The sequence below is a fragment of the Eumetopias jubatus genome, unplaced genomic scaffold (genome assembly GCF_037043125.1).
Source record: "Eumetopias jubatus isolate StellerSeaLion01/CBP00866 unplaced genomic scaffold, mEumJub1_p1.0 scaffold_14, whole genome shotgun sequence".
Lineage (NCBI taxonomy): Eukaryota > Metazoa > Chordata > Mammalia > Carnivora > Otariidae > Eumetopias > Eumetopias jubatus.
In genome coordinates this window covers 40,746,698-40,772,260 of record NW_028274820.1, presented here as the reverse complement: position 1 = coordinate 40,772,260, position 25,563 = coordinate 40,746,698, and the positions used below count along the sequence as shown (strand labels likewise).

General features: G+C 39.5%; 1 protein-coding gene and 1 non-coding gene across 5 annotated transcripts in view; one reads left to right on the top strand and one right to left on the bottom strand.

Moving 5' to 3' along the window:
- SLC25A13 (solute carrier family 25 member 13) overlaps positions 1-25,563 on the top strand; it is a 184,484-nt gene that overhangs the window by 77,142 nt on the left and 81,779 nt on the right. For all 4 annotated transcript variants that reach the window (XM_088018338.1, XM_028119853.2, XM_028119860.2 and 1 more), the window contains one exon: positions 18,719-18,858. In XM_088018338.1, coding sequence (XP_087874464.1) covers positions 18,719-18,858 — 140 coding nt within the window. The remainder of the gene's footprint in view (positions 1-18,718; positions 18,859-25,563) is intronic.
- LOC114222413 (U6 spliceosomal RNA) lies at positions 4,650-4,756 on the bottom strand. The gene has a single exon (XR_003611938.1). It is a non-coding gene; the product is annotated as a U6 spliceosomal RNA (small nuclear RNA).

Here is a 25,563-nt window from a genome sequence, read left to right as displayed (position 1 = left end):
ATATATGCTAGTGAATTTTTATTTTTAATTTTTTAAAGTACTCTTTACATAAACATAGCATACATACAGAAGAATGCACAAACCATAGTGTACCTCTTGATGAGCTTTTGCACAGTGTATATACTTGTTTTAGCTCCATCCAGATCAGAAGGAGAATAGTGCCAGCATCCATGGGCCCCCTTTCCAGTTATCGTCCCCCAGGCCCAGTGCTAACAGCGGACATTTATCAACCTTGACTGGGTTTGCTTGTTTTTAAACTTGATAAAAATGGAGAGATACAGACGTACCGTTTCACTCTGACTTTTGCTCACATTTTATTTGTGAGATTCAGCCATGTTTATGTTGTATCTGTTTTTACCTTGTTCTTTTTCTTTGTTGTATCCGATTCCATTGTAGGACTTTATCCTGATTTGTTTATTCATCTTACCATTGGTAGACCTTTGCACACTTCCAGCTTTGGTAGCTGCAAATAATGTGCTTTGAACATTGTTTTATCTATCTTTTGGGATGTGGGTGTGGAGCCATTTCTAGGAGTAGAACTGCTGGGTCATAGAAACTGTGTGTGTTTGGCTTCAATAGATACTGCCAAACAGTTTTCCAGAGTGCTTGAACCAGTGCATTCACACTGTCAGTGTATAAGAGTTCTCGTTATTCCATGCCTTTGCTAACCCTTGGTATTACCAGTCATGTTTATTTCAGTGATACCTCATTATGTCGCTTTAATTTGCATTTTCCTGATTACTAATGGGTTGTGCAACCTTAAAAAAATATTTACTGGCCATTTGCACATCCTCTTTAGTGGTGTGCCGTTTTTCTAGATACACGGTGTTCGTGGGTTGTATATCTTCACTCCGTGACTTCTACTTCCACTCACTTAATAGGGTCCTAAGGAACACAAGTTCTTAAACTTCATGTAGTACAAATTATCAGCATTTTCTTTTACAGATAGTTCTTTCTGTGTCCCATTTAAGAAATCTTTGCTTACCGAAAGGTCACAAAGACAATCTCCTATGTTATCTTCCAGAAGTTTTTTTGTTTTCCTTTCAAATTTAGATTTTCAGTCTTTCTAGAAGGTGGTTGGATTTTTTTGTTTACTTTTGCATGTTGTAAGGGTCAAGGTTTTCCAGACCCCATGGATATCTAGTTTCCCAGCACCATTACTGAAAGGATTGCTCTTTGTTTTATTGCTCTGTGGTGATAACAGTGATCTTAAATCACTGTGGGTCTGTTTCTGAATTCTCTCCTTCTATAATTGTCTGCACCATCACTATACTCTCTTAATTACTACAACTTTATAATAAGTCTTGCATTTCAGATGAATTCTCCAACTTTATTATTTTTTAAATTTTAAAGATTTTATTTCTTTATTTGACAGACAGAGACCTAGTGAGAGAGGGAACACAAGCAGGGGGAGTGGGAGAGGGAGAAGCAGGCTTCCCGCTGAGCAGGGAGCCCGATGTGGTGCCCGATCCCAGGACCCCGGGATCATGACCTGAGCCAAAGGCAGATGCTTAATGACTGAGCCACCCAGGCGCCCCCCAACTTCATTTTTTAAGATTATTTTGGAAATACTGTCTTTACAAAAGTCCTGCTGAGAGTTTGAATGCTATTGCACTGAATATTTTTAGTGTGTTTACGTTTCTCTATATGTGTATAAATTTTTGACTGCCTTAAGGCTTTTTTGAAGTATTTAAATAAAAGCTTATTTATTTTAAAAAAGATTTTTATTTATTGGGGGGAAAGCATGAACAGGGGGAGGGGCAGAGGGAAAGGGACAAACAGACTCCCCTCTGAGCGGGGAACCTGATGTGGAACTTGATCCCAGGACCCTGAAATCATGACCTGAGCTGAAGTCAGATGCTTAATCAACTGAGCCACGCAGGCGCCCCTAAATAAAAGCTTACTTAGTAATAAATGTTACTCTGCCTGTCCAGCACTATTTGGGAAATGTAAGTTGGTGGAGACTACAAATTTTGAAAGAGAGAAGATACATGTCTATGTGATTATCATCTAAAGCATTAGTGTATGTCTGCCATTTTGTAGATAGGTCTTTTGCCAATAGGAATCAGTGCTAAACCTCTCAGAAGGAAGACAGCAGGAACATGAGCTATATTTTTACATCTGAGCTGAAGAGTAGTGTAAATTTTAAAAATATTCATGAATCTTTTAATAGATTTATATTATGTTAATACATTGAATATAATAAATGGAAAGAAACTTTGGAACTCTGTGAACTTGATATTATGAAATTTTGATTAACATAGTAGGAGAGAAGGACATATAAAAGAGGGTAAATCATGGTGGAAAGCAAGCAGGAAAGGATTAGGAAAGGGGAAATGATATTTGCTGATGGTCTAGTCATTTAACCAAAGGAAAGAATTAATAAAGTTACATTATATTAATTATAAATCTCTACACCTTTATGTGAGGAGATAATTTATAAAAATTTCAATTTATAATATTTAAGGCTTTATCTCTTTAAAATGTACATTTTTTGAGTATCAACATGATTTTCTTTTTTTTTTTTTAAAAGCATTACTTTTATGCTTGATCAGGGGCAGCAGACTTTTTCTGTAAAGGACCAGATAGTAAATATTTTGAGCTTCATGGGCCTTAGGGTCTCTGACAGCTAGTCAACTCTCCTGCTCCCAGACAGTATGTAAACGAACGGGTATGGCTGTCTTCCAATAAAAGTTACTTACAAAAACAGTTGGTGGTTCAGTGGAACATAGTTTTCCAACCTGTCCACCAGAGTAGTAACAGGAACATATACAGTTTGATGATGTTAATACTAGGGATTAAGACACTTAATAGAATGGGTATGTTCTGGTGATATTTGGGTGATTACAATGAGTTGTGAAACAAAGAAGGTAATCCTCTTTGCACAATATGGTTTGGTTGGCTTTATTAAGAAAGTGCCTTTTGAGCACAAACTTGAAAGAGGTAGGGGAATTGATCATATAGAGAGATGGAAGAAGGAGAGAGACTGTCCTAGGCAAAAGGAATGGATGTTGTCTAGGTTCGAAGGCTGGAGTATACTTGGCACATTTGAGGACTATAAGGAGAACCTTTGTGAACTGAATGAGTCAGGGAGAGCCTAGTAGGAAAGAAGCTCAGAGAAGTAACAGATCTGATGAAGTAAGACCCTTTAGATCAAGGTTAGATCTTGGACTTTGATGGTAAGTGAATTGGGAAACCATTACAGGATTTTTTTTTTTTTTTAAGCAGAGTGACATGATCTGGTTTATGTTTTGACAGGACCACTCTGGCTGCTGTGTTGAGAATAGACGATAGAAGGAACAGAGTAGAAAGAGAAGGACCAATTAAAAGCTCTTGAAGTAATCCAGGTGAATGATCATGGTGGCTTGGACCTGAGTGAGGTTAGGATTATTTTGAAGAGAAAATAAACAGGGTTCTCTGATGGATTGGATGTGGACTGTGAAAGAGAGGAGGCCAGAATGATTTCAAAGACTTTGGCCAACTGGAAGGTAGAGTTATCAACCAAGATGGGAAGGGCTACAGGCTTGGGGTAGGAGGAAAAGAGGAGCTCACTTTTGGATGTGTTAGTTTGATGCCTATTGGATATGTAAATGAGGTTGTCAGAGAGGCACTTAGATATATGAGTGTGGAATTTGGGAGATAGAAATTTGGTAGTTACCGGCAAATAGTGCTTGAAGTCATTTAATTGGTAGGGGCAAAAGAATTAGTAAAGATAGGGATAGCTCTTGGATCTGACTATGTTGTAGGACTAGAGATCCAGCAATGAAGATTATAAAATCTTCAGGGAGCTTACATTTTAGGGAGAAAGTAAACAAACAAAAATTATATGATGTCAGGATAGACTGTAATGTAAGTTAAGTGGGTAGGAGGGATAGAGGCTATTTGAGCAGCCCTAGAGGAGTGTCTGTGAACACCCAGGTGATGTATGGGCCGTGAATGGCAGGAACTTGGAGCTATGGAGGTCTGGAGGTGGTCATTTGGGAGGTGCTATAACAGTCTAATGGAGGCCTGGGTTGGACTTGTATCTCTGGACCCACCAGAGAATGAATCATATATGACTTGACTGTGGGGTAAAAGGGGGTCAAAGGAAAGGAAGAAGGACCAGATAGTAGCTACTGAGCTTGTTCTGCTCCAAAGACCTATGGTTTTACATAATCTCTTGAGAGAAGGCAAGTACCTGTCATTTTATTTTTTGACATGTCAACCAATGTTTATTTTTTAAATTTTATTATGTTTACATTACATTATTAGTTTTTGATGTAGTGTTCCATGATTCATTGTTTGCATATAACACCCAGGGCTCCATTCAATACGTGCCCTCCTTAATACCCATCACCGGGCTAACCCATCCCCCCACCACCCTCCCCTCTAGAACCCTCAGTTTGTTTCTCAGAGTCCATAGGCTCTCATGGTTCGTCTCCCCCTCTGATACCCCCCCTTCATTTTTCCCTTCCTACGATCTTCTTTTTTTTTTTTCTTAACATATAATGTATTATTTGTTTCAGAGGTACAGGTCTGTGATTCACCAGTCTTACACAATTCACAGCGCTCACCATAGCACATACCCTCCCCAGTGTCCATCACCCAGCCACCCCATCCCTCCCACCTCCTACTACTCCAGCAACCCTCAGTTTGTTTCCTGAGATTAAAAAAATATGGAACGCTTCATGAATTTGCGTGTCATCCTTGTGCAGGGGCCATGCTAATCTTCTCTGTATTGTTCCAATTTTAGTATATGTGTTGCCGAGGCGAGCACAAGTACTTGTCATTTTTATCTTTAAGTTTATTGATCACTTATTACATACTTGCCTCTGGGCTAAGTGCTTTCTATGTAATTTATTATTGAATCCTCACAACCTGGGAGGTCTTTCCTATAGATTAATTCCCATTTTTCTGATGAGGAAATGGCCTTGGGGAGGTTAAGGAACTTGCCCACAGTCATGGTTGCTGTGGTATGGACAGGGTAGCAGCCTGATGACAGCCAAGTGTTTGCTGTTTACCATGTCCGCCTGCCTCCCCCTGGGGGTGGTCATGCTCTGTGGGGCGGTCCCTTCCTTCCTAATGAGGATGGGGCCAACTAATCTGGAGTGGTTTCAGTCTTCATCAGACACGAGGGGGATTTAATCATTTTTCACGACGAAGTGAAGAACAATAAGCAAATGCATTAATTAGATTATATGGCTATAGCGGAAAGTCGTTACAAGGAAGAACATAGCTGGGTTAGAGTTCTCAGTGGACACAGAAAGTTGCCTCGGCGGCACAGTTGTCCAGGTAGTTGAAATCAGCGTTTGACATGGTCTCACCAAGGAAGCTTTATCTTTTGACGTGAGCAGAATTCTAAGGAGAGGGGGGGAGTCATGGAGTGGTAGGGGATGGGGAAGTGGTTTTTGTATAGGTTGAGGGTATTAAAGGAAGCCCTTTATTGAAATGTGCAACTGGAGAGATGTGGGCGCCATGTGATGGAGGAGGCTCCTGAGCCAGAGTTTTTAGTTAATAGGAGAGGCAATTGGGAGTCCCGTGGGCTCTTTAGAGGACAGGGACCGGATCCAAATGATGCTTGGAAAAGGTGGATTCTCTTGCATTAATTGGAGTGGGGCACAGCCAGAGGCAGACATGCCTGTGATCATTGTGTGGGCTTTCCAGTACCTCTGTGAAGCAGGCAGATGACCACTCTCGTTATGTGAGTAGAGGAAGTGAAGGTGTGGTTAGACACACTGTGAAGGGTGATTTCCCAAACACTTTGATTTTCCCACGTTTCTTATTTGAGGATGGTGGGAAAGCAAAGCATTTTCCTTATGAATTTTAAGAAAGAGTGTGTTTTGGGAGGGGTAGTAATGAAACTATTAATCTTACGTATTTAATGCACCCACCAGTGATGGGTCTCTTAATGATGCTAATTTAACATGAACTATTCCTACCCTTTGCTAGTTCTTCGGTTGTTGTATCTGCAGTAGGCGACAGTAAACAGCCTAGCTCAATAGTAGTGGACGACCTGAATCTTAATTTTGTCTAGTGAACATCACAGTTGGACCCCCTGAAAACTCAAAGTATATTCTATACCATAGCACTTCCTTAGGATGAAATTTAAAATTTTTACTTGCATAATGCTATTACATGTTCTTCTCTTCCTTTAACTTTTTCATTACAGTGAACGAAACTTCATGAACTGTTTTATAACACAATTTTAAAGTTATCATTCTTAGTATGTGAACATAAGCCCCCAGTTTCATTGCCTGTGTGTTAGTGATGTGCATGGGGGTCCGCAGTTTTTAATTGAACTTTAAAGACAGGAATTCTCGAAAGATAGGACTTCTTGACTCTGGGGTTTTGGGTGAGTGTCAGGGAGTCCATGAATGGTCACAGTTGTCAATAATGTTTTGTCTAAATGAGCATTTGCTCTTAGCAGATCTCAAAGAGGTCACTGATCTACCAAAAGATAAGAACTGCTTTTTGTAGAGGGACAGTTGAATGAGTAGACATACATCTTATTTAAGACTTCCCTAGCTGTTAAAAACTTCAGTTGTGAAATAGTGTACACCCTGTGCCACGCTTGGGAAGCTTTGATTGGCTTGCTGCTTCAGCTCTGTCAGTTGACCTGGAGTCCAAAAAAAAAAACTAGCCCAGTCTTGCTCTTTTATTGGAAACTGCAATGGCCTCATATCCTTTAATCTTTGCTATTGAACGATACCGTGAGTTTTGGGTACCTTTGAGTAGTGGTGTTTCCTGTTTCTGTTAGTAAGTGTTGTGTGAAAAAGGATTCTCCTACTAGACAGTCATAAAGCCTAAAATTTTTAGTTGATTAAAGCTCTGAGAAGTCCTGCAGAAAAAGAAATCTAACTTTGTCCACCTTACTTGAACAGGACCTTTCTTTTGTGTGTGAGACCTAAACACAATCTACAGAACTAATGAAGCGCTCTCTAATGCCCTTCTCTAGTTAATTCTCTGACATGGATGGTAGTGTTTGGAGGGGCCCTTTCTGGGTTCGCGGTTAGATTTTGTCCAGGAACATCTGCTGTGATGGAAGTGGAGTTGGCACGCTCTGGGAAACAGGCAGGTTAGATGACGTGACAAAATACGCAGAAACAGTCTGCTTCAGTCATTTTGACTTGGGTTGGAGAAAATGATGAGAGTTAAAATTACGGATATAAGTTTTGAAGGTATGCACCCAAATTTAATAATACATATAGAAAGCTAGAGGAATGTACTAGTAGATTAGAAGAGGACAGAACTTTAGCCATAATTTTTTGAACTTGCTGGGAAGATCATTTATTGTTATCTTTGTAAAGACACTTGGAAATTGAAATATTTAGAAGATAAGCGAGGGGAAAAATTGGTTGAGTTGGAAAGAGCATTATTTGGGGGATGTTCTGATTCTGGTGTTTGACAAAAATAATGTGTTATTTTGGTGACAGAAACTTACTGCCCTGCAGTAGATTTAGTTTATATTACTTTGGGACTCAAGTCCATTTTCTTATACACATTCCAGTAGAGAATGAGAATATTAAATAAGAACAGTGTGTGTCTTGAAAGTAAATAACCTCCACGTTGATAAGAATTGTGGCATGCCTGGGTACTGAGTGTCTTGCCTGAGATCCCAGAGACTGTTCAGAAGCTGTTCCAGTTCATTGGGTCAAAAATCCACTATTTACGAAAAGCTAAATACGGATTTGCACGATTGACCATAATGGCTTCAATTTTGAAAGATAGTGGTATCAGGGAGCACTTCCAGTCGGTGGGATAATTTGAGAATCGTCCATGCTCAAATGGCTAAAATATTGTACTTTTTGCTACTTCATCACTCCATTTTAAAAATGGGGGCAGGGGGAGGATAAAGGCCTGTTGAGAAGGTGGAAGAATGTCAGTTGGAGAGTAAATCACAATAACCCTGTGAAGCTACTCCTTAGTTAACAACTGCCTGAAGGTTAACCATTCTTTAGAAGCCTGCTAGTGTGGAGAGGCTGGCTGGGGGCGTCTGCCCCTGTTGTTGCGGATGTGTGTGCACGCACGGGTGGGTCAGGTGAAGGGAAAAGAGGACTTGTAAATCGGGTAGAAGGTGTGGAGAACAGAAAGCTAACAGTAAATCCTAAAACTTGGAGCACTGGGAAAATTTGACTATTTTAAACTGTACTGCTCATTTAAAAATAGTAAAATTATACCATTATTCTTTCAGTATGAGGGAGAGATAAAAATACAGTTTTTCTAAATTGGAAAATTTGCTGTAATCTTGCTGCTAATGACTGATTTCTTCCAACAGTTGCAAGGCAGTTTTTGCTCTGATAGGTTGATAAAGGAAACAAAATCAAGAACATATTGGAAGTTCTCAGAGAAAATTACAGTTTAGGTATGTGTTGGGGGTGGATAGTTAGACATTTTAATTGAAATAAAACAGTTTTATACTAATATGGGATCACTGTGGGTGTACATTTGTAGTACATCTGCTCTTGAAGCATTTCAGTAGGGTTAAATGTATGTTAATGCTTTTGCAAGAAAATTATTTTTGATCACATCCTTCTAAGGAAACTAGCTTAGGAAATTGATTTCTTAAACAATATAGATATTATACTTGCATTTAGAGAATGAATTAGGGATTCTGTGTACTGCCTTAAAAATTTCAAAGAGTTCGGAGTTTTTGGTTGTGTTCTTCTCTAGTGGTGAGGAAAGTTAACAGTAATTAATACAAAAGATGATTAAAGCAAACTTATGTACCTGGGGAGTGACCACAGTCTGCTCTATGCCTCCAAACATCGTTTTAAGGCACCTACTTTAGATATTATGAAAGACTGCTAATGGTTTAGTCTATCCAGCTGAAAACAACTTCTCTAGCATGTAGATTGAAAATATCTCAGTTGACCTTTCACTGTTGATTTAGATAATGCATATGATAGAAGATTAATATTGAGGGCTAGGTATCTGCCAGGCTTTAACCTTTTCTTTTTTATTTTTTATTTTTGTGAACCAACGTTTATACTGTGATGAGTTAAGCAGTGTAGTAATCTTGAGGATTTATAGATCCATCAGATTTTAGAATAGGAAGGATTCTTACCAATAAGGCAGACCATGGGTTTTCGTCTGGAGGTCATAGTATGGAGGTGCTCATTACCACTGTGGACTCCCTGGCTCCGTCTTAAGTCTGCTGAATTAAAATCTTAGGGTGTGGGGCTTGGGAATTTGTTTTGAACAAACTCTCCAGGGGAATGTCATTTTCACTGCAGTTGAACAATGGCTGGTGTAGTTTATGGCTTTTTTTCATGGATGTGGAAGGAAGCCCAGGGAGGAGGGAAAGTGACTGGTTTTGCAGGAACCACAACTTTGTTTCTGCACTATGAGAAGGACGATCTTTCTCTAGGATGCCCATGGCCTCATCAGAGTAGTCCCATCCCTTTCTAAGTACAGAATTGGAAGAGGTCCAAATTAGCTCTCACTTTTACCTATGCCAACACCACACATATATGACTTCAGTCTCATAATCAGCCCAGCCTGCCTGCGCATGTGTGCACAGAGTGCGTATATGCTTATTTTCTGAAAGATACTTATCACCACTATACCTACACGTTCAGAATAATAATAATAAAAAGTTTATGGGGGCTTACAGAGAACTCAATTTTAATGAGAAGGGCTGCATGTGTGAAGTACGTACTCTGTACTTACTCTCTTTTAATGGCACCCATTTTCCCCCTAGAACTTTCTTGAGCGAGTGTGAATTGTAGCCAGAATACTTCTTTCCTCTTCAGACCCTTAACTGTGATTAATATAAAAAGGCACTTGTCAAAAGGGTTTGAAATGGCAGCCTTGATATTGGAGCATGTGGCTGAAGAGATAGGTCTGCATCCACTCACTCCATTATGTTATTTAACTTAACCAGTTCAACAATTTGTCTTCTGCTCCCTGCTTAAGAGACGATGGCCATATAAGCTGTTGTTAACCGGATCAGCGGGGTGGGATATTATTTCCCTTAAAGCGAAACCTCAACTTTTCCTTGAGGATTTAGCACACGTTGGGCGAGCACCCTGGCGAAGCTGAAGCCGGTCAGAGATGCAGTGTGGGTTGTTCGGCACTCTCTGTCTCCGAGAGAGATTACTTTGGGGTTTAACAGAAACATCCTTTTCATGTTTATTGTATTAATGAAACTTTTTAGGATCCATGAGAGAGAGATTATGGTTTAGTGTTTAAAATAATGTAGCTTGATGAACCTTTTTTATTTGAATGGGAAACTCGTTTTCGTTGATTTGCAGCTTCAAAAAGTGAATCTTTTGGAAATTAAAGTGCATTAATTTAGTTATTCTGTATGGAAACAAAAACATAGAAAGTTAAAATTTGCATAAGTGAAGACCTTGATGATTTCAGATTATAGTGTGGTGAAGGTTAAGGAATAAGAGCCCATAGAATCTGTAAAAACAAATTCATTCTAACCACTTAATGGCATGTGCAAGTAATTTGCCAATTAAATATTTCTAGTATCTGAAAGATCTTCAGAGTAAAGAGTGGAGGTTCTTAATCTTTCTTAATTTCATACTTTCAGAAACATAATAGAAAATTACTAAATTTTTGATCACATTTCATTCAAAATTTTAATATATGAGCTAAGAGAAGGATGGAGTTTAAGTATTTGAGGAAAATTATTGCTTTTTGAGAAATGTATAAACTATGATATTTCCAAATCACACTGTGCCTGATTTTTTTGGTATCATTTGTAAATATTTGATTCCCAGGTAACAGTTTTCATTATAATTAAGACTTCAGATTTTGGAGTTTTACCATTTTGACGGTCACCTGCTATGTTTAGAACATTGTGCTAAGCATACTTAGCTCCAGAACAACGCTCTAAGGTAGATATTTTATTCCCATTTTACAGAGAGAATTGAGTTAGAGTTAGTAATTTGCTTAATGTCACTCATTAGTAAGAGGCAGATCTGACAGTCGTAGGTTTTTGAACAAAACAGGTTTATTGAGATAAAATTCACCCACTTAAAGTGTATATAATTCCGTGGTTTTTTAGTATATTCACAGATTTGTGCAACCATCGCCACAATTTTAGAACATTTTCATCACCCCAAGGACATGTTTATCATCCCGTGCCTTAGCAGTCCTCACCCCCCTCCTGTTTTCTCCTTGTCCCTCCAGTCCTAGGCAATCAGTAGTCTATTTTCTGTCTCTGTGTGTTTGCTCATTCTGGGCATTTCACATAAATGGAATCATACAATATGTAGCCCTTACAGACAGGCTTCTTAGTATGTTCTCAGGGTTTATCCATGATCTAGCATTTAACAGTACTCTTTTCCTTTTTGTTGATAAATAATATGCTGCTATGGACATACCACATTTTGTTTATCCATCCTTTAGTTAATGGATATTTGGACTTTTCCCCACTTTTTGGCTATTATGAATAATGCTACCAGGAACATTTGTGTACAAGTTTTTGTGTGAACATATGTTTTCATTTCTCTTGGGTATATACTTAGGGGTGGAATTGTTGGGGCATTTGGGAACTATGTTTAACTTCTTGAAGAATTACCAAATGATTTTCCAAAGTGACTACATGGTTTTACATCCCCACCAGCAGTGTGTGAGGGTTTTGATTTATTCATATCCTCACCAATACTTAGTGGTGATGAAGTGGTTATCTCCTTGTCGCTTTGGTTTGCATTTTCTTGATGGCTAATGATGTTGAGCACCTTGTATGTGTTTGTTGGCCATTTATATGTCTTTTTTGGAGAAATATCTACTCAAATCCTTTTGCCATTTTTAAAATTGGGTAATTTGTCCTTTTATTATTGAGTTACAAGAGTTCTTTATATATTCCAGAATTCTTTATCAGATACATGATTTGCAGAATTTTTCTACCATTTTGTAGTCTGTCTTTTCACTGTGTTGATGGATAATAACCTTTGAAAAACAAAAGTTTTAAATTTTGATGAAATCCAATTTATGTATTATTTTCATGTGTTCCATGTGTCATAATCTAAAAAAATCATTCTTAATCTAGAGTTACAGAAATTTATGCCCGTGTTTTCCAGTAAGAGCATCACAGTTTTAGCTCTTATACTTAGGTCTTTGCTTTATTTTGAGTGAGTTTTTGTATATGGTGTGAGGGTAGGGTTCTAATGTCTTTTTTTTTCATGTCCCAGAACAATTTGTTGAAAAAACTAATCTTTGCATATTGAATTATCTTGTCATTCTTATTGAAAAGCAAGTGACCAAAAGTATGTTTATTTCTTGACTCTTAATTCTTTTCCATTTGTCTCTATGTCTTTCTGTATGCTGGTATCACACAGTCTTGATTACGTAGCTTTCTGGTAAATTTAAAATACAACTTTGTTCTTTTTCAAGATTGTTTTGGCCATACTAGGTCCCTTAAATTTCCATTTGAATTTTAGGGTCAACTTGTCCGTTTTCTGCAAAGAAGCCAGCTAGACTTTTGATGGGGATCTACTGAATCTGTAGATCACTTTGGGGTAATATTGCCATCTTAACAATATTAAGTCTTCCAGTCTATGAACATGGAATATCTTTCCATTTATTTAAGTCGTTAATTTCTGTCAACAGTGTTTTGTAGTTTTTGGAGTATAGGTTTTGCATGTCTTTTGTTAAATTTACCCTTAAGTATTTTATTCTTTTTGAGGCTATTGTAAATGGAGTTGTTTTCTTAATTTCATTTTTGGGTTGATTACTTTTGGTGTCTAGGAATGCAATTGATTTTTGTATATTGTTCTTGTATCCTTTAGCCTTGCTGGATTCACTTATTAGTTCTAATAGTTTTTTAGTGGATTCCCTAGGACTTTCTATAGACAACATTATGTTGTCTGTGACCCAGCTTTTAAAATTTACAATTTTTCTGCTGTAACCATACTCTGTAGCCTGGGAAATTTATTAACTTAGGAGAAATTACTTTGACTTTTTGGGATTATGTTTAGGGAAGAAACAATTGCTACAAACAATTGCCAATAATTGTCTTTTTATAATCTTTAAAAAAGTACGGTAGACATTTAGGCTGGAAACATTTATGGGGAAAGCAAAGTCCCACAGACAAACTCAAAGGATCCTTGAGCTTATTTGGGGAAGTCTTGCTTTAAATAATATCATCATTATTTGGTGATAATATGGGAACTGTAGGCCTTCCAAACATAGTTTGTTTGTCACAGACTGAAATAACAATGATTATGCTTTAAGAAATAAGCATTCTAATTTGTTTTTACTTTCAGGAGTAGTGGCTGAGCTAAGAAAAGTATGACTTTTAATACCCAAAACATATAATCTGGTGCCTCCTTCCTATTGTAGTGCTAATTCAGTTTTGCTTCTTTGCCTATCTGACCTCAACCTGGGGTTAAGATTTTAAGGCCTTGTGTTTTAGACTAGGAGAGACCTTCTTCTTATTCTTTTTAAGTTAGTGATAAATCTGGCATGTGATGCTTATTTGAAAGCTATCAGCTGGTGAATTATGAATTATAGTTACATATATAGCTCACTGAATAAGTAACCAAAAAGCCTAGAACATTTGGGGTTTCCTCTTTCCGACCCAGGAATACAAGTTAGGTTTCGAAAGGCCAGGGAATGGTAAAGGTTTAGTGATAGGATGGCCTTCAGGTTGACTCCTGGAGTCTTTTATAGTAATATAGTAAAGCTCATGGAATTTCCCGTGGGAGCCAGAGTACAGAGCAGAAATTGGAAATTGCTTTGGTTTTTAGTTTCTGATTTTCTAGCTATAAAATAGGAAGAGTACTCTTACCTTTCATTGCCTTACAAGGCAGTCAAATCTCAAAACAATCAAATGTTAAATGAGAAAGCTCTTTGTGCCTCCTAAAAGGAGAAAAGAATATTAACCTGAGGTGATGTTACACTGTCTTCCAAAGTGAAGCGGGGGGGAGTTCTAGGAACCACTGTGACTCTTGGCTCATAGATGTTTCTGTTCAGGAAGCAACAGGAAAGTGTAGAGACCAAGCATTTCAGAAAATAAATGCCCCAGAATGACTTACGGAGCAGGATGAAGTATTCATTGACTTGGGAACCTATTCAGTACTTTTGGACAAAATGGGTGAGTTTTGCAGAGTGGCAAAATTTGATATTTTAATTCTTTAGAAGAGTTGATTAGTGATGAAAATGAGTAGAAATATTGGTAGTATTCCTTTTTGGTAAGATTCCTGCTCCCCTCTGTCTCAGTCATTTGGTCTGTCCAGTTAGAATGGCTTGGCAGTCTTACGATATTTGAGTACATAAACCTTTGTTAGGTAAATTAGGGGAGTATAAAATGAATTTTGTAGAAATTGTACCAAATGGTTTAAAAAAAAAAAGTGCCTCTGGGTTTCTTTCTCTGCAGTGTCCCATGAACGGCTCTTCTTCCACAGCAAGCTTTTCTTCACCATAAATGTGGCATCAAGTCCTTGGGGTTTAAAAATAATATTTTTTTTGCTCGGGCAAGTGAGGCCAGCATCTATAACTGCCTGGAGCAGGATCTGTCATGTCTCAGTGACCCGGGGTGGCTTTGGTCCAGGCACGGTGATTGGGCCCTTAATTCACTTCCTAGGAAATGAACCCTTCTTCATGCTGTTGCTCTCCACTGAAAAACTCCCTCATGGGTTTATCTGGATAAATCCTTGGGAGCCTTCAGGACCCAGATCATGTTTTGTCTTCTCCAAGGAGCCTTCTTCTCTTCTGTAAGTGCCTCCCTCCTGAAGCTTCTGTTTCCTTGCCATGAGGAACTCCTGCAGGTGAACACTTACTGTGGTACCCTGTCAGGATCTGCTCTTTAGTTGTTTCTTGTGGATTAGACTCCGATACAGCAGCATGCCTTCTACCACCATTCTGCTTCCCACTCGGCGAGTACAGTGCGCACAGGCCGTGCTACTTCCGAGTTGTTAGCTAGCTAGCTAAGCCCTGGCATTCTTACCCTAGCCAGTTTGTCAGAGCCCCTGAGAACTAGTAATGGGACCACATTCTCAGGGTCATGTCACGTGTAACCCGTCCAGCTTCAGGGAGCATCAGCCGCATGGGAAGTGAAGAGGAGGTCATCCACTTTTTTTGCCCATGTGGCGGCCCTGTGTGTCCTCTTGTGTCTAGAAGTGGCCTGTGTTTACACATTACTGCGTTACATTCGCTGGACTGGAGACTCTTTCCTACCTCCGTCCTGTTATATGTTTGTCTGTTTCATTGGGAAGTTAAAAATTAGTAAGGAGTTGGGGCGCCTGGGTGGCTCAGTTGTTAAGCGTCTGCCTTCGGCTCAGGTAATGATCCCAGGGTCCTGGGATCGAGCCCCACATCGGGCTCCCTGCTCAGCGGGAGGCCTGCTTCTCCCTCTCCCACTCCCACTGCTTGTGTTCCCTCTCTTGCTGTCTGTCTTTGTCAAATAAATAAAATCTTAAAAAAAATTAGGAGTTAATCTAACTTTTCCATAACTTTTTGGGGCAGTGTTTTTAACAATGAGGTCCTAGACCCTTGTATCAGAAACAGTAGCTATGCTGGTTAAAATGCAGATCCTCAACCCCCAATAGACAGTGAGTCAGTCTAGGAGTGGAACTGAAGGCTATAATAAGCAAGACTGATGATTCTTAAGCACTTCCCTGAAATCTTAGGAAATGATTGTTGAAATAACTTCTCAGTGAATGGAAGCTGTAGTGCCTCAGAGGGCTAATGCCACTGTCTTTAACCTGCTGTTCTACTCTCACCCTTTGACTCGTTTACATTCTTTTAGTGGGTAGTTGCTCTGAGCCGACCGAACCAGCCACGGTGGGACAATCGGATGTGAAGAAAAGGGCCTTTGCTCTCAAGGTGCTAATCATCTACGTGGAAAGAAAAGATACACAATAAATATGTGCGCTTGCAGCACATATCTGCATATATATACATATTATATAAATAAATCTTGAAAGCTGGTTATTTCTATAGGATTGACAGTTTGTAGAATTATGTCTTCGGGATCACATACAGCTCTACCCTTTTTTTTTTTTTTAAAGATTTTATTTATTTATTTGACAGAGACACAGCGAGAGAGGGAACACAAGCAGGGGGAGTGGGAGAGGGAGAAGCAGGCTTCCCGCGGAGCAGGGAGCCCGATGCGGGGCTCAATCCCAGGACCCTGGGATCATGACCTGAGCCGAAGGCAGACGCTTAACGACTGAGCCACCCAGGCGCCCCGAGAGAGTGACTGGGTTTCAGTATTTCAAGCAGGCTTCATAAGAGAGAAAAGATCTATGGTATAGTTGCAGACAGTGCTAGACTTTAGGGTTCAGAGTTCACAGTTTTGAATTCAAGTCAGGGCCTCTATTAGGCAGTGAATGTTACTTTAATTATAGGAAAACTAATTAGGTTACGGTGAGGCACATTTTAAATTGATTTACTAATTCTTGAGTGACTTAAATTTATGTATATTTCCAATTTTAGACCATATAAATATTAAAATGAAAATAAGTGTCATAGCTTTATATACCAGTATTTGGTTACTACTGTCTATTACTTTCTATGGGACACTGAAGGAGAGAGGTCAGGAAAAGGAAGGACGTCATTTTTGAAAACTATGCATGATTATTACATAAAACTTTACTCCATCGGCATGCTTGGCAGAAAAATGACTAGGACACCATTTTTGTTTACATTTTATTATGGTATGAACTTCTTACAGTGTAAAAATTGTGTTTTTTCCTTTGGTCACATCTTTGTCATTTGAACATCATTTCCCACTAGATACTTTATTGGTCTAGATTAGAAGATTGTGGGAGCCTTCTCTGAACCTCTGTGGGGCCCGCTTCATGCAGAGGTATGGAAATTTAGAATGGAAAGGAGTTACGGATTTTCTAGGGCACTACCTGTTTTACCACTGAGGACTTAGGCATAGAGCCATTAGAACAATACTTGGCACATGGCTAATGCCTCAGAAAGGTTAGTTCCGATTAGTAGTAGCGTTTGAAGCCAAGCCATTGGAATTTTGGTTCAGGAATTTCTTCTTAGATGTTTTAGAGCTGTAAAGAAACTTGTTTTTCCTGCTTATTTCATCAAGGACAACCATCACCCTCACTGTCTGGGAATCTTTCCTTTTTTTTTTTTTTTTTTAAATCCCAATTCTTGTTTCACTTCCTTTTTCCTTATGCCCTCTCTCTCTCTCTCTCTCTCTCTCTCTCTCTCTCTCTCTCTTCCTAATAGACAGAATAAATTCAAGGAAATTGAGAGTTGTACTTTAAAACATTTTTGTTATTGTCCTCTTCAGGGCCAGCCTGAGATTTTCTACCACCTTTTATAAAATTTATGCCCAGCATAGTTGTGATTTTTACTGCCTTCTCTGTGCAGATAAACACCCATCCTTCTGCTGATGGCAGCACTGCTGTTTCTTCATGGCCAAACTTAAAAACTTTCTGGAAATGTTAAAAACATGGAATAAAAACTGTGGGTGAAATGGGGTAGGAGTAGGAAATTTGGGGGAAACAGTGGAAACCTGTGCCAAAGTTTTTGGCTCCTTTTGGAGAACTAAAGGACTAACTTCTTTTTTCTTTTTTAACGGGTGCAAGGCAGGGGTGGGATTCCCCCAAGGTATCAGGCACAGTTTGCTCATGAAAATGAACAGGTTTGGTAGATATATTTAAGGAAGTGAAGGACAGGCAAAATTTCATTAATAGAGTAATTTGTGTCCCTCTGCCCTCCAAACATACATTTTTGTTGGGAGCGGGGAGACTTGTAAATAGAAATGTGAAGCTTTAGAAAAGTCAGGTTTTCCTATTGTTGTTTTCTTTGTCAGTTTTCTTACCAATTTGTGGTAGAGGCTCCAAAGAGGTGAAGGATCATTACTGGTACATTTGGTGCCATCTAAAATGGGATTCTGTGGACCAAGTGCTGTGTCAAGTTGAAGAACTGGGCTGTGATCTCTACTTCCCCATCACCTTTGTCTTTAAATGCCTTTCTCTCAGGACTTTAAACTTTAAAGTTCCCAAAAAAGTGGAACTTTTTAAAGCTCAAATAGAGTCTTAGTGTTGTTGAAGATGTGCTTCAAGATATATCTTATTTCTAAATCCGCAGTAACTTTAAAAAATTGAAGTGTATTTAGCATACAGTGTAATATTAGTTTCAGGAGTACAACATAATGATTTAACAATTCTGTATACACACACACACACACACACACACACACAGTGCTCACCATGATAAATGTAGTCACCGTCTGTCACCATCATTTGTTTCTTGAATTCCACATAGGTGTGAAGTCACATGGTATTTGTGCCTGCTTATGTCACTTGAAGATGACACCAACAAATGGAAAAATATTCCATGCTCATGGATTGGGAGAACCAATATTATTAAAGAGTCGAGAACTTTTTAATAACTTGAAAAAGGAGTATATTTAAGACTTGTGTAGTGCTATGTGTGTTTCTATATGTACATATGTCCCCTGTGTTTAGAAAACAATACTTGTTGAAGCAAAACATGTGAGATGATGCTATTAGATTTAGATTATTATTTTGGTTTGGTTTCCTACTGCCTTCTAGGCGTGCATGCGTGCATGCATGTGTGTATCTGTGTGTGACTTCTTGATTTTTTTCTTCTCTTTATTGGTGGGACTATTAATTTTGGTTTCTTGACTGATTGCATGAAGATTCCAACTTTTACTTTTGCCATGGTTTTATAACCTGTGTGGTTTTAAAGTTGAATTATTTTTTATAAGGAGAAAGTAGCAATATCCTTTTAATAACTTATTATATAAGGATAAATCTGATTTGTTTTTATCTTTCTTTTCTCTTTTCAGAGGACGTTAAACAAGTTTTTGGACAGACCACAATTCATCAACATATTCCATTTAACTGGGATTCAGAATTTGTGCAACTACATTTTGGAAAAGAAAGAAAAAGACACCTCACATATGCAGAATTCACTCAGTTTTTACTGGTGGGTCCAGCTCTTAAAGAGTAAATAAGTAAAACCAGGATCCTGATTTACCTCAAAATTGCTAACCTGGACAAACCATCCTATTTGAAAGTATTTCTTTATTAGTATGTAAACAAGATGTGATTAAATGGGTTCCTACAGACTGTGTAGAATCCCTTCCTGTAGAAAAGAAATATGCATTGAGGCCCCAGGAAATCAAGTGATTTGCTGAAAAATCACATAAGTTGGGGAGGGGGGCAGGATTGGAACTTGAATTCTTGACTTATGACTAGTTCCACTACTATTCACCAATATTTTGTTTTCCTTTGAGAAATGGACAGACATGTCATCATAAGCATCTAACTGTAGAATTACTTCACTTGAGGCCTCTTACAGACAAAGGCACTGGGTCTGCAACTTGACTGCAGATTGAAATCACTTGGGGAGCTTTAAAAACAACTGGTATTTGGGTCCCCCACCTCTAGAGATTAGATTTGACTGGGGAGGCGGGCAGCGAGAACCTGGGCATTGGGATAGTGAAAGCTTCCCAGGTGCTTATGATGTGCAGCCAAGTTTGAGAATCACTGTTCAGAGAGTACCTGCTGTCCATACCCAGGGTGAAACAGGGTTGTTTACATTTCTGGGGTGCACCTTCCTTGGCCTTGTCCCTCCTGCCTTTCTCTCGTCACCACCGGCATCCCATTATGGTCCCATCATTAGACCACTGATGATGCCAGTGGACAAGTAGTAACAAAACATGATTGCACTTTAGTTTTCCTCCTGAAGTGTAATTTTTAGAATGTTTTAATTCCAGTATTAACATTTAGTCACTAAAGGTCAATATCTGTGTGGTATGTAGGCTGTATGATTCTTTCTTTTGGACTTTGATGCATTTGTTTTGTTTCTCTAACATTTAATTTTATTTATATTTTATTAAATGTAATTTAAAAAGACTCAGTTAAGGCCATTGTTTTGCTGTGTTTAAATTCTGGGACTTGAGGGAAAATTTGCCAGGGAAATCACCTTCTTTCCTTTGTCACTAGAAATGTCTTCAGGGGGTATCCTGATGCCCCTGTTTATTTCATGTGCCCAAAACTTTGCCAGAGCCTTCTGAGGCGTGGTGGCAAGGTGCAGTGTCAGGGTGGATGTTCAGGGCTCAAGAATGTACGCACGCATGCACACACGCACCCGTGTAGGCCGTGTCATGTGCTCATTCAGTCAGCATTTTGTGGGATCCACTCTCAGACACCAACATATGTAGTAGGTTGACTTTAATAGGTACTTCTCTTTTTGACTTCTGGTGGTTTTGTTATGATACATAAAATTTGTCATGCTATTTATTTAGTTTGCTATTATTTTCCCGGCCTTTGGGAACTTAAAGCAAGATGTTTTAAACATACCTTTGTATTTTTTTTTAAATGTTAATGTCTATGAATCCCCCTTTTCCGTTCTATGTAAACACAGACCGACTTAAATAACTCAGGTGGAGAATGGAATGTGAGTTGTTGGATTTTTGCTGTTGTTTACACAAGACATTGGTGCGCAGTAGGAGGTGGTATTCATTTTGATGAGGAATAATTACAATAATGCTATTGAGACAAATGCCTCAAATTGACTTTATGGAACACAGCCTAATTAACTTTTAGCTTTAATGGGATGTTAGCAGTAGTAGGGATGATCACGTTTCCCTTTTAAGCAGGTATCAATTAGGCTGAATTGAGTCAGCTGTAAGCCACTCACAGCGGCTTCTAGGCCTTCTTCAAGATATGGAGAAACCAGAGTCAAAGATTAAATGACTCAGGGATTACTGATTGTTTCCAGCTGTAACTTGTAGGGCAGTCACTTACATTTGACTTCTTTTTATAATGGTAAATGGAAAAACATCCCACAGTGTCCTGCATGGGATGATTTTGACTTTGTAGGCAGAATGCAAGTGCTGAATGTATACTAGATTAAAATGGTTATGGTGGATAATTATCTCAGGGAGGGCCTTGCCTTTGTATTCCACTCCAGGTCTGGAATTAATGGATCTATCATGATGGACTTTCTGTGAATGTCAGTGAAATGCCAGTTTAGTTGTGTACCATTGGGTTCCTCCCCTCACCCCCCATTCAGATGTTTGGTTGGCTTCCTTTGAACTCTTTTCTGAAGGCAGGTTTAGCTTCAGACCCCTACTCCAAATGCTTGGTTGGCTTCCTTTGGGCTCTTTTCTGTAGGCAGGAACTTCTTAAAGATAGAAGAAAGCTTAATCTCCTATATTTTGGGCTCATGCTTTGTCGAGCACACACCCGCCTTTCTGCTCTCGGGCAGGGCTCAGAAGTAGGCACCCGGCTGGTGCCAAGGTTGTGAAAGCAGATGCTTGACCGCTTGAGCCATGAAAGGCCTGCCCCTGGGCATGCTGCTACCTGGCACCTGACAAGGAAGAGGAGTGGCCAAAGGGACAGCTGAGAAGTGTTTGTGTTTTCAGGGAGCCTTAGTGGTACGTAGAGAAAACACTGCTCTGTCCCACAGACGGTCCTAGAAGGGAGTTCGGGTTGCTTCCAGCCAACTCAAGGGTCACATTTGTGAGTTACCTGTGCTGGTGTACGTACACCTGCTTGTGACCAGTGAGCAGAGCCATTCTCTGCAAGGTCAGATTTCTGTTTTCTTCCCGTAATGAGTGTTTTACTGTATCTGAGCACATGTGAGTTTGTTATAAGCCACCACGTGGCTGTGAAGACATGTTCACTGTCTGGCCAAGCTGCCCACTCGCTGGGCTGATGCCAGTCATGGGCACTGCTTGAATGCTCTGCTGGTGTGTTGTTTTCTGTGCTTTGGTTTTAACTTCATAAAGTGGTGAATCAATTTGATATTCTGTGAGCTAAGCGTGCCTGACTTACACTTTCCATGTAAATGATAGTGTTGAAGCAAGAAGCAGGATACAAATCCTCCTTCCCAGAGTCTTGTTCCTAGTTGATAGAGAAGAATTTCAGAAGCAAGTGGGACCGCAGTCCCGTTACCCTTACCCCATCATTGATACTGTTGAATTTACTGCTCCTGTGTTTTGTCTCCAGGTCTCTCATCCTCTCCCAACTACATGAGTAGTGTGTATGTGTGAATGGGAGTAGTTTGATATGGGGGTATATAGGTGTATTTTAAAATATTGTGAATATTTCCACATACATCTATTCTTGATTCCAGTTTTATGGTTGCTGGTTGAAAATGGGTTTTAATATACTGAATTTTTTAGAAAATGATTTGGAGAAATCTTCTATACCTGATGGAACTCCTGTTCATAAATGGCATCAACTTAAACTCTCTACCGTGTGCAGAGTTATTTCTTGTGCTGTGATTATGACTCGCTTGAGACAAACCACCCAGTTGAGCAAATATTTGCAGAACATGCAGGGTTTGTCCAGAGGCCTTGTGCAAAGGGCCAAGAGGTACAGAGATAACAACTTTTTAGATACTTATAATGCACAGGTCTAGCGGTTGTTGCTGTGTTTATCCATCCGATAGCTCAGAAGGAACAGCTGCAAGCAAGTGTGTACACCCTACAAGGCTGCTCTCTTGTAGCAAAAACCCTCAAGAGTTTGTAGCATAGGCCCTTATGGCAGCTGTAAAGCTGAAACCAACATTCAAAGTGTGGTCAGGGCAGCCATCGAAAGGATGAACTTAAAGGACCAGATACCAGCATAAGTACATCTAGTTAACTACCCATTTTACAGATGAGAAACTGAGCCTTTTGCTTTAGGCCTCTTAGCAGTATCTCATTTGTGAGTTTGATTTGCATTTTCCCAATGTCTAATGATGCCAAGCATCTCTTCATGTGCTTAGTGGTCATTTGTATATCTTCTTTGGAAGATCATTTTTAGTTGGTTATTGGGTGGACATCATAAGCAAATGTGACCACAGAGTGAGGCCCCTTAAACTTTTCTGCTAAATTATTCTGTTGGTACTAAGATTCACTCTTGAAAATAGAAGTAGTAATAGTAACAATCTTTATAATTTACGAAGTGCTTTTAAATATTATGTTTCTGATAATAGCATCCCAATACTGTGAGAGGTAATTATCATTATCCCCTATTGTATGCAAAAGAATAAACGGACTCTAGGTAAAAGTTTGCATTTATGGGTAATTTTCTGGGGAAAATGCTCATGGCTTTCATTGGGTTCCCAAAGGAGTACCCCAAAGGAGTACACAGAAACTATTAGAGCTTAGTAGCTTCTTCCATAAGATCACAGACATGTGAGGGATTAAAAAATATTATGCTGTTGCCATTTTATTACATTGTCTCCAGGGCCAAGGCTATGAAAAACTAGTTTCTATTCCTGGAAGGGGCTGTGCTTCTGAATGGTGTACAGTCATGCCTTGCTAGACATTGAGCATTCCTGACCCCCATCCATTAATTGCCAAATATAACAAAAAAGGCTCTTAGTAAGGGTGCGTGTTTCTGTCATTTTCAGTTACTTTTTTTTTTTTTTAGATTTATTTCTTTATTTTAGAGAGGGAGAGAGAGCACAAGTCGGAGGGACAGAGGGAGAGAGAGAGAATCTCCAGCAGACTCTGCGCTGAGTGCAGAGCCCCACACAGGGCTCGATCTCATGACCCTGAGATCATGACCTGAGCCAAAACCAAGAGTCCAGTGCTCACCTGACTGAGCTAACCAGGCACCCCTGTCATTTTCAGGTACTTTTTGATGATCTTTTATAATCATAGGTATATATTTCACATGTAATCATTAATGATTTTAAAATAATCTACACATAGGAGATTCTAGTTGCTCCAGATTCAGAATAGAAAAGTCTAGGATGGCTACCAAATGCAATATATGTGTTAACTAGAAATCTTTTTTCAGTTACCTCTCACATAGCATTTTCCAGCTCAGAAAGTGCTTTTACTCATATTTGTCCTTGTGATCATCTTAGATGTTAAGCATTTGCCCTTGTTTCTGTATGAAAGAGGAGCACACAGAGGCTTAGTTTTCTGGACTTGTTCAAGGTGAGATAGGTGGAACTGAAGCTGATTTTAATTTTCTTAAGTCTCTAGCAATGTTTTTCAGATTTTGGGTAAAATTTTTCTGAAGTGATTATTTTAAAAGACAGAACCCTGGCCTCTCTGCCCCTCAAGGTTCTGTTTCAGTAGGTCTAGATAGGGCCTAAGAAACTACCGTTCAGACAAGAATCCTGAATTGTGATGTTCCAGATGGTCCAAGGGCCGTGAGAAACACTGGTCTAGACTACAAAAACCCCGACTGTTTAAAAGCACAGAATCGGGTTTTCAGGTTTTCATCCAGTGTTGATGAGAAGCTTAGACAGTCAAACATGATCAGATTTGTGTTCCAGAAAGATCGTCCTGGCTGTTGTGTGGAAAATCCAATGGAGTGGGATCTCATTGAGGTCAGGGGAGACCAGTTGGTCACTTTCTAATTCCGGAGAGAAACAACAGTGGCCCGGATTGGATGGTAATGGTGATGAGCCAAAGCAGGTGGATTCAAGAGAAGGCTTCTAGGCCTGACCAGGCTTCGTGATTTAATAGGATGGAGACAGTTAAGGATAAGGTAAAACTCCCAGTTCACACCTTTTTTTAGGTGAGTTTCAGGCTCGGGCAAGTGGAAGGGTGGTGATGGGTTACTGAAGTGGGGCGCACAGGGGAGGCGGTTTTCCCAAGGGACTGCAGAGCATTGCTTTGCTTGTAATCGCTCTTCACTTGTGTGCTGCTGGGCTATTTCCACCTCTTCTCCTCAGTTCCTTGGTCAGTTGGTACTATAGGAGCCCCATTTACGGGCCCACAGACTTGGGCATTTCCAAGGAATTCTGTTCCCCATTTTACAGAGCCAGGAAATTTCTTCTGTTTCCAAGGGTCTTCCTCCTCTTGCTTGAAAAGAAATCATCAAGAAATGAGCAATGCTCTGAATTCATGAAGAGGCCAGAGTTTGAAGTTTGGGTTGCTTTAGTATCCCAAGAAATAGGATTGCTGACTTGGGAGGGAATGGGGCTAAAAATCCTCTCTAAATGTCTTCTCCTCAAATAGAATTTAAGAATGAAGTTACCTAACCCAACAGAGAGCCCTGAAGACAAAGGTGTGGGTGTTTTACTGTAACTTTATTCAGGTCCCCCTTTTGTCAGAAGAGGATGAGTCATAGTTGATAGAGCTGAGTCATTATTGATAGAGCTGGGAGCAGCACCTGGGAATCAGAGCTGTCTCGTGTCCTAGACTGGACACACACATTGGCAAGGATCTCGAGTTCCATGACAGTCCTGTTGGATGCCAGAACACATCCATGCTAATAATGCAACTGAACAATTTAGGTTATTTTTGTGAAGTGAAATTGACCCATTATTTTGGCATATGGGTCAGCATGGTGTACAGATCTGGGCTAGTCTTTTCAGTGTAAAATGGACGTTTTGGTTATTTAGTTTCTGAGCCCTAGAGAGTAGAGCTCTGGAAGCTCCTGTTCCCAGGCGCTGGTGGTTGTCACCTGTCACTCTACCGGCCAGAGATTGGCTGATCCTAGTCACCACCACCACCACCAAACAGAAGGAAACGTAGCCTTCAGCCATAGCAACATCAAATTCTCAAGCTTTGGAATTGATAGAACACTTCAGGTGTGAACAAAAAACCATCACTTGTCGTAGAACTCACTGAAGCCATGATTGTTTAAACAGGTTAGTAGACAATAACAAGGTCCTTGTTTAGGATCGAATAACCCAAGCCATTTGTACCTCCCTTTTGTCCTTCACCTT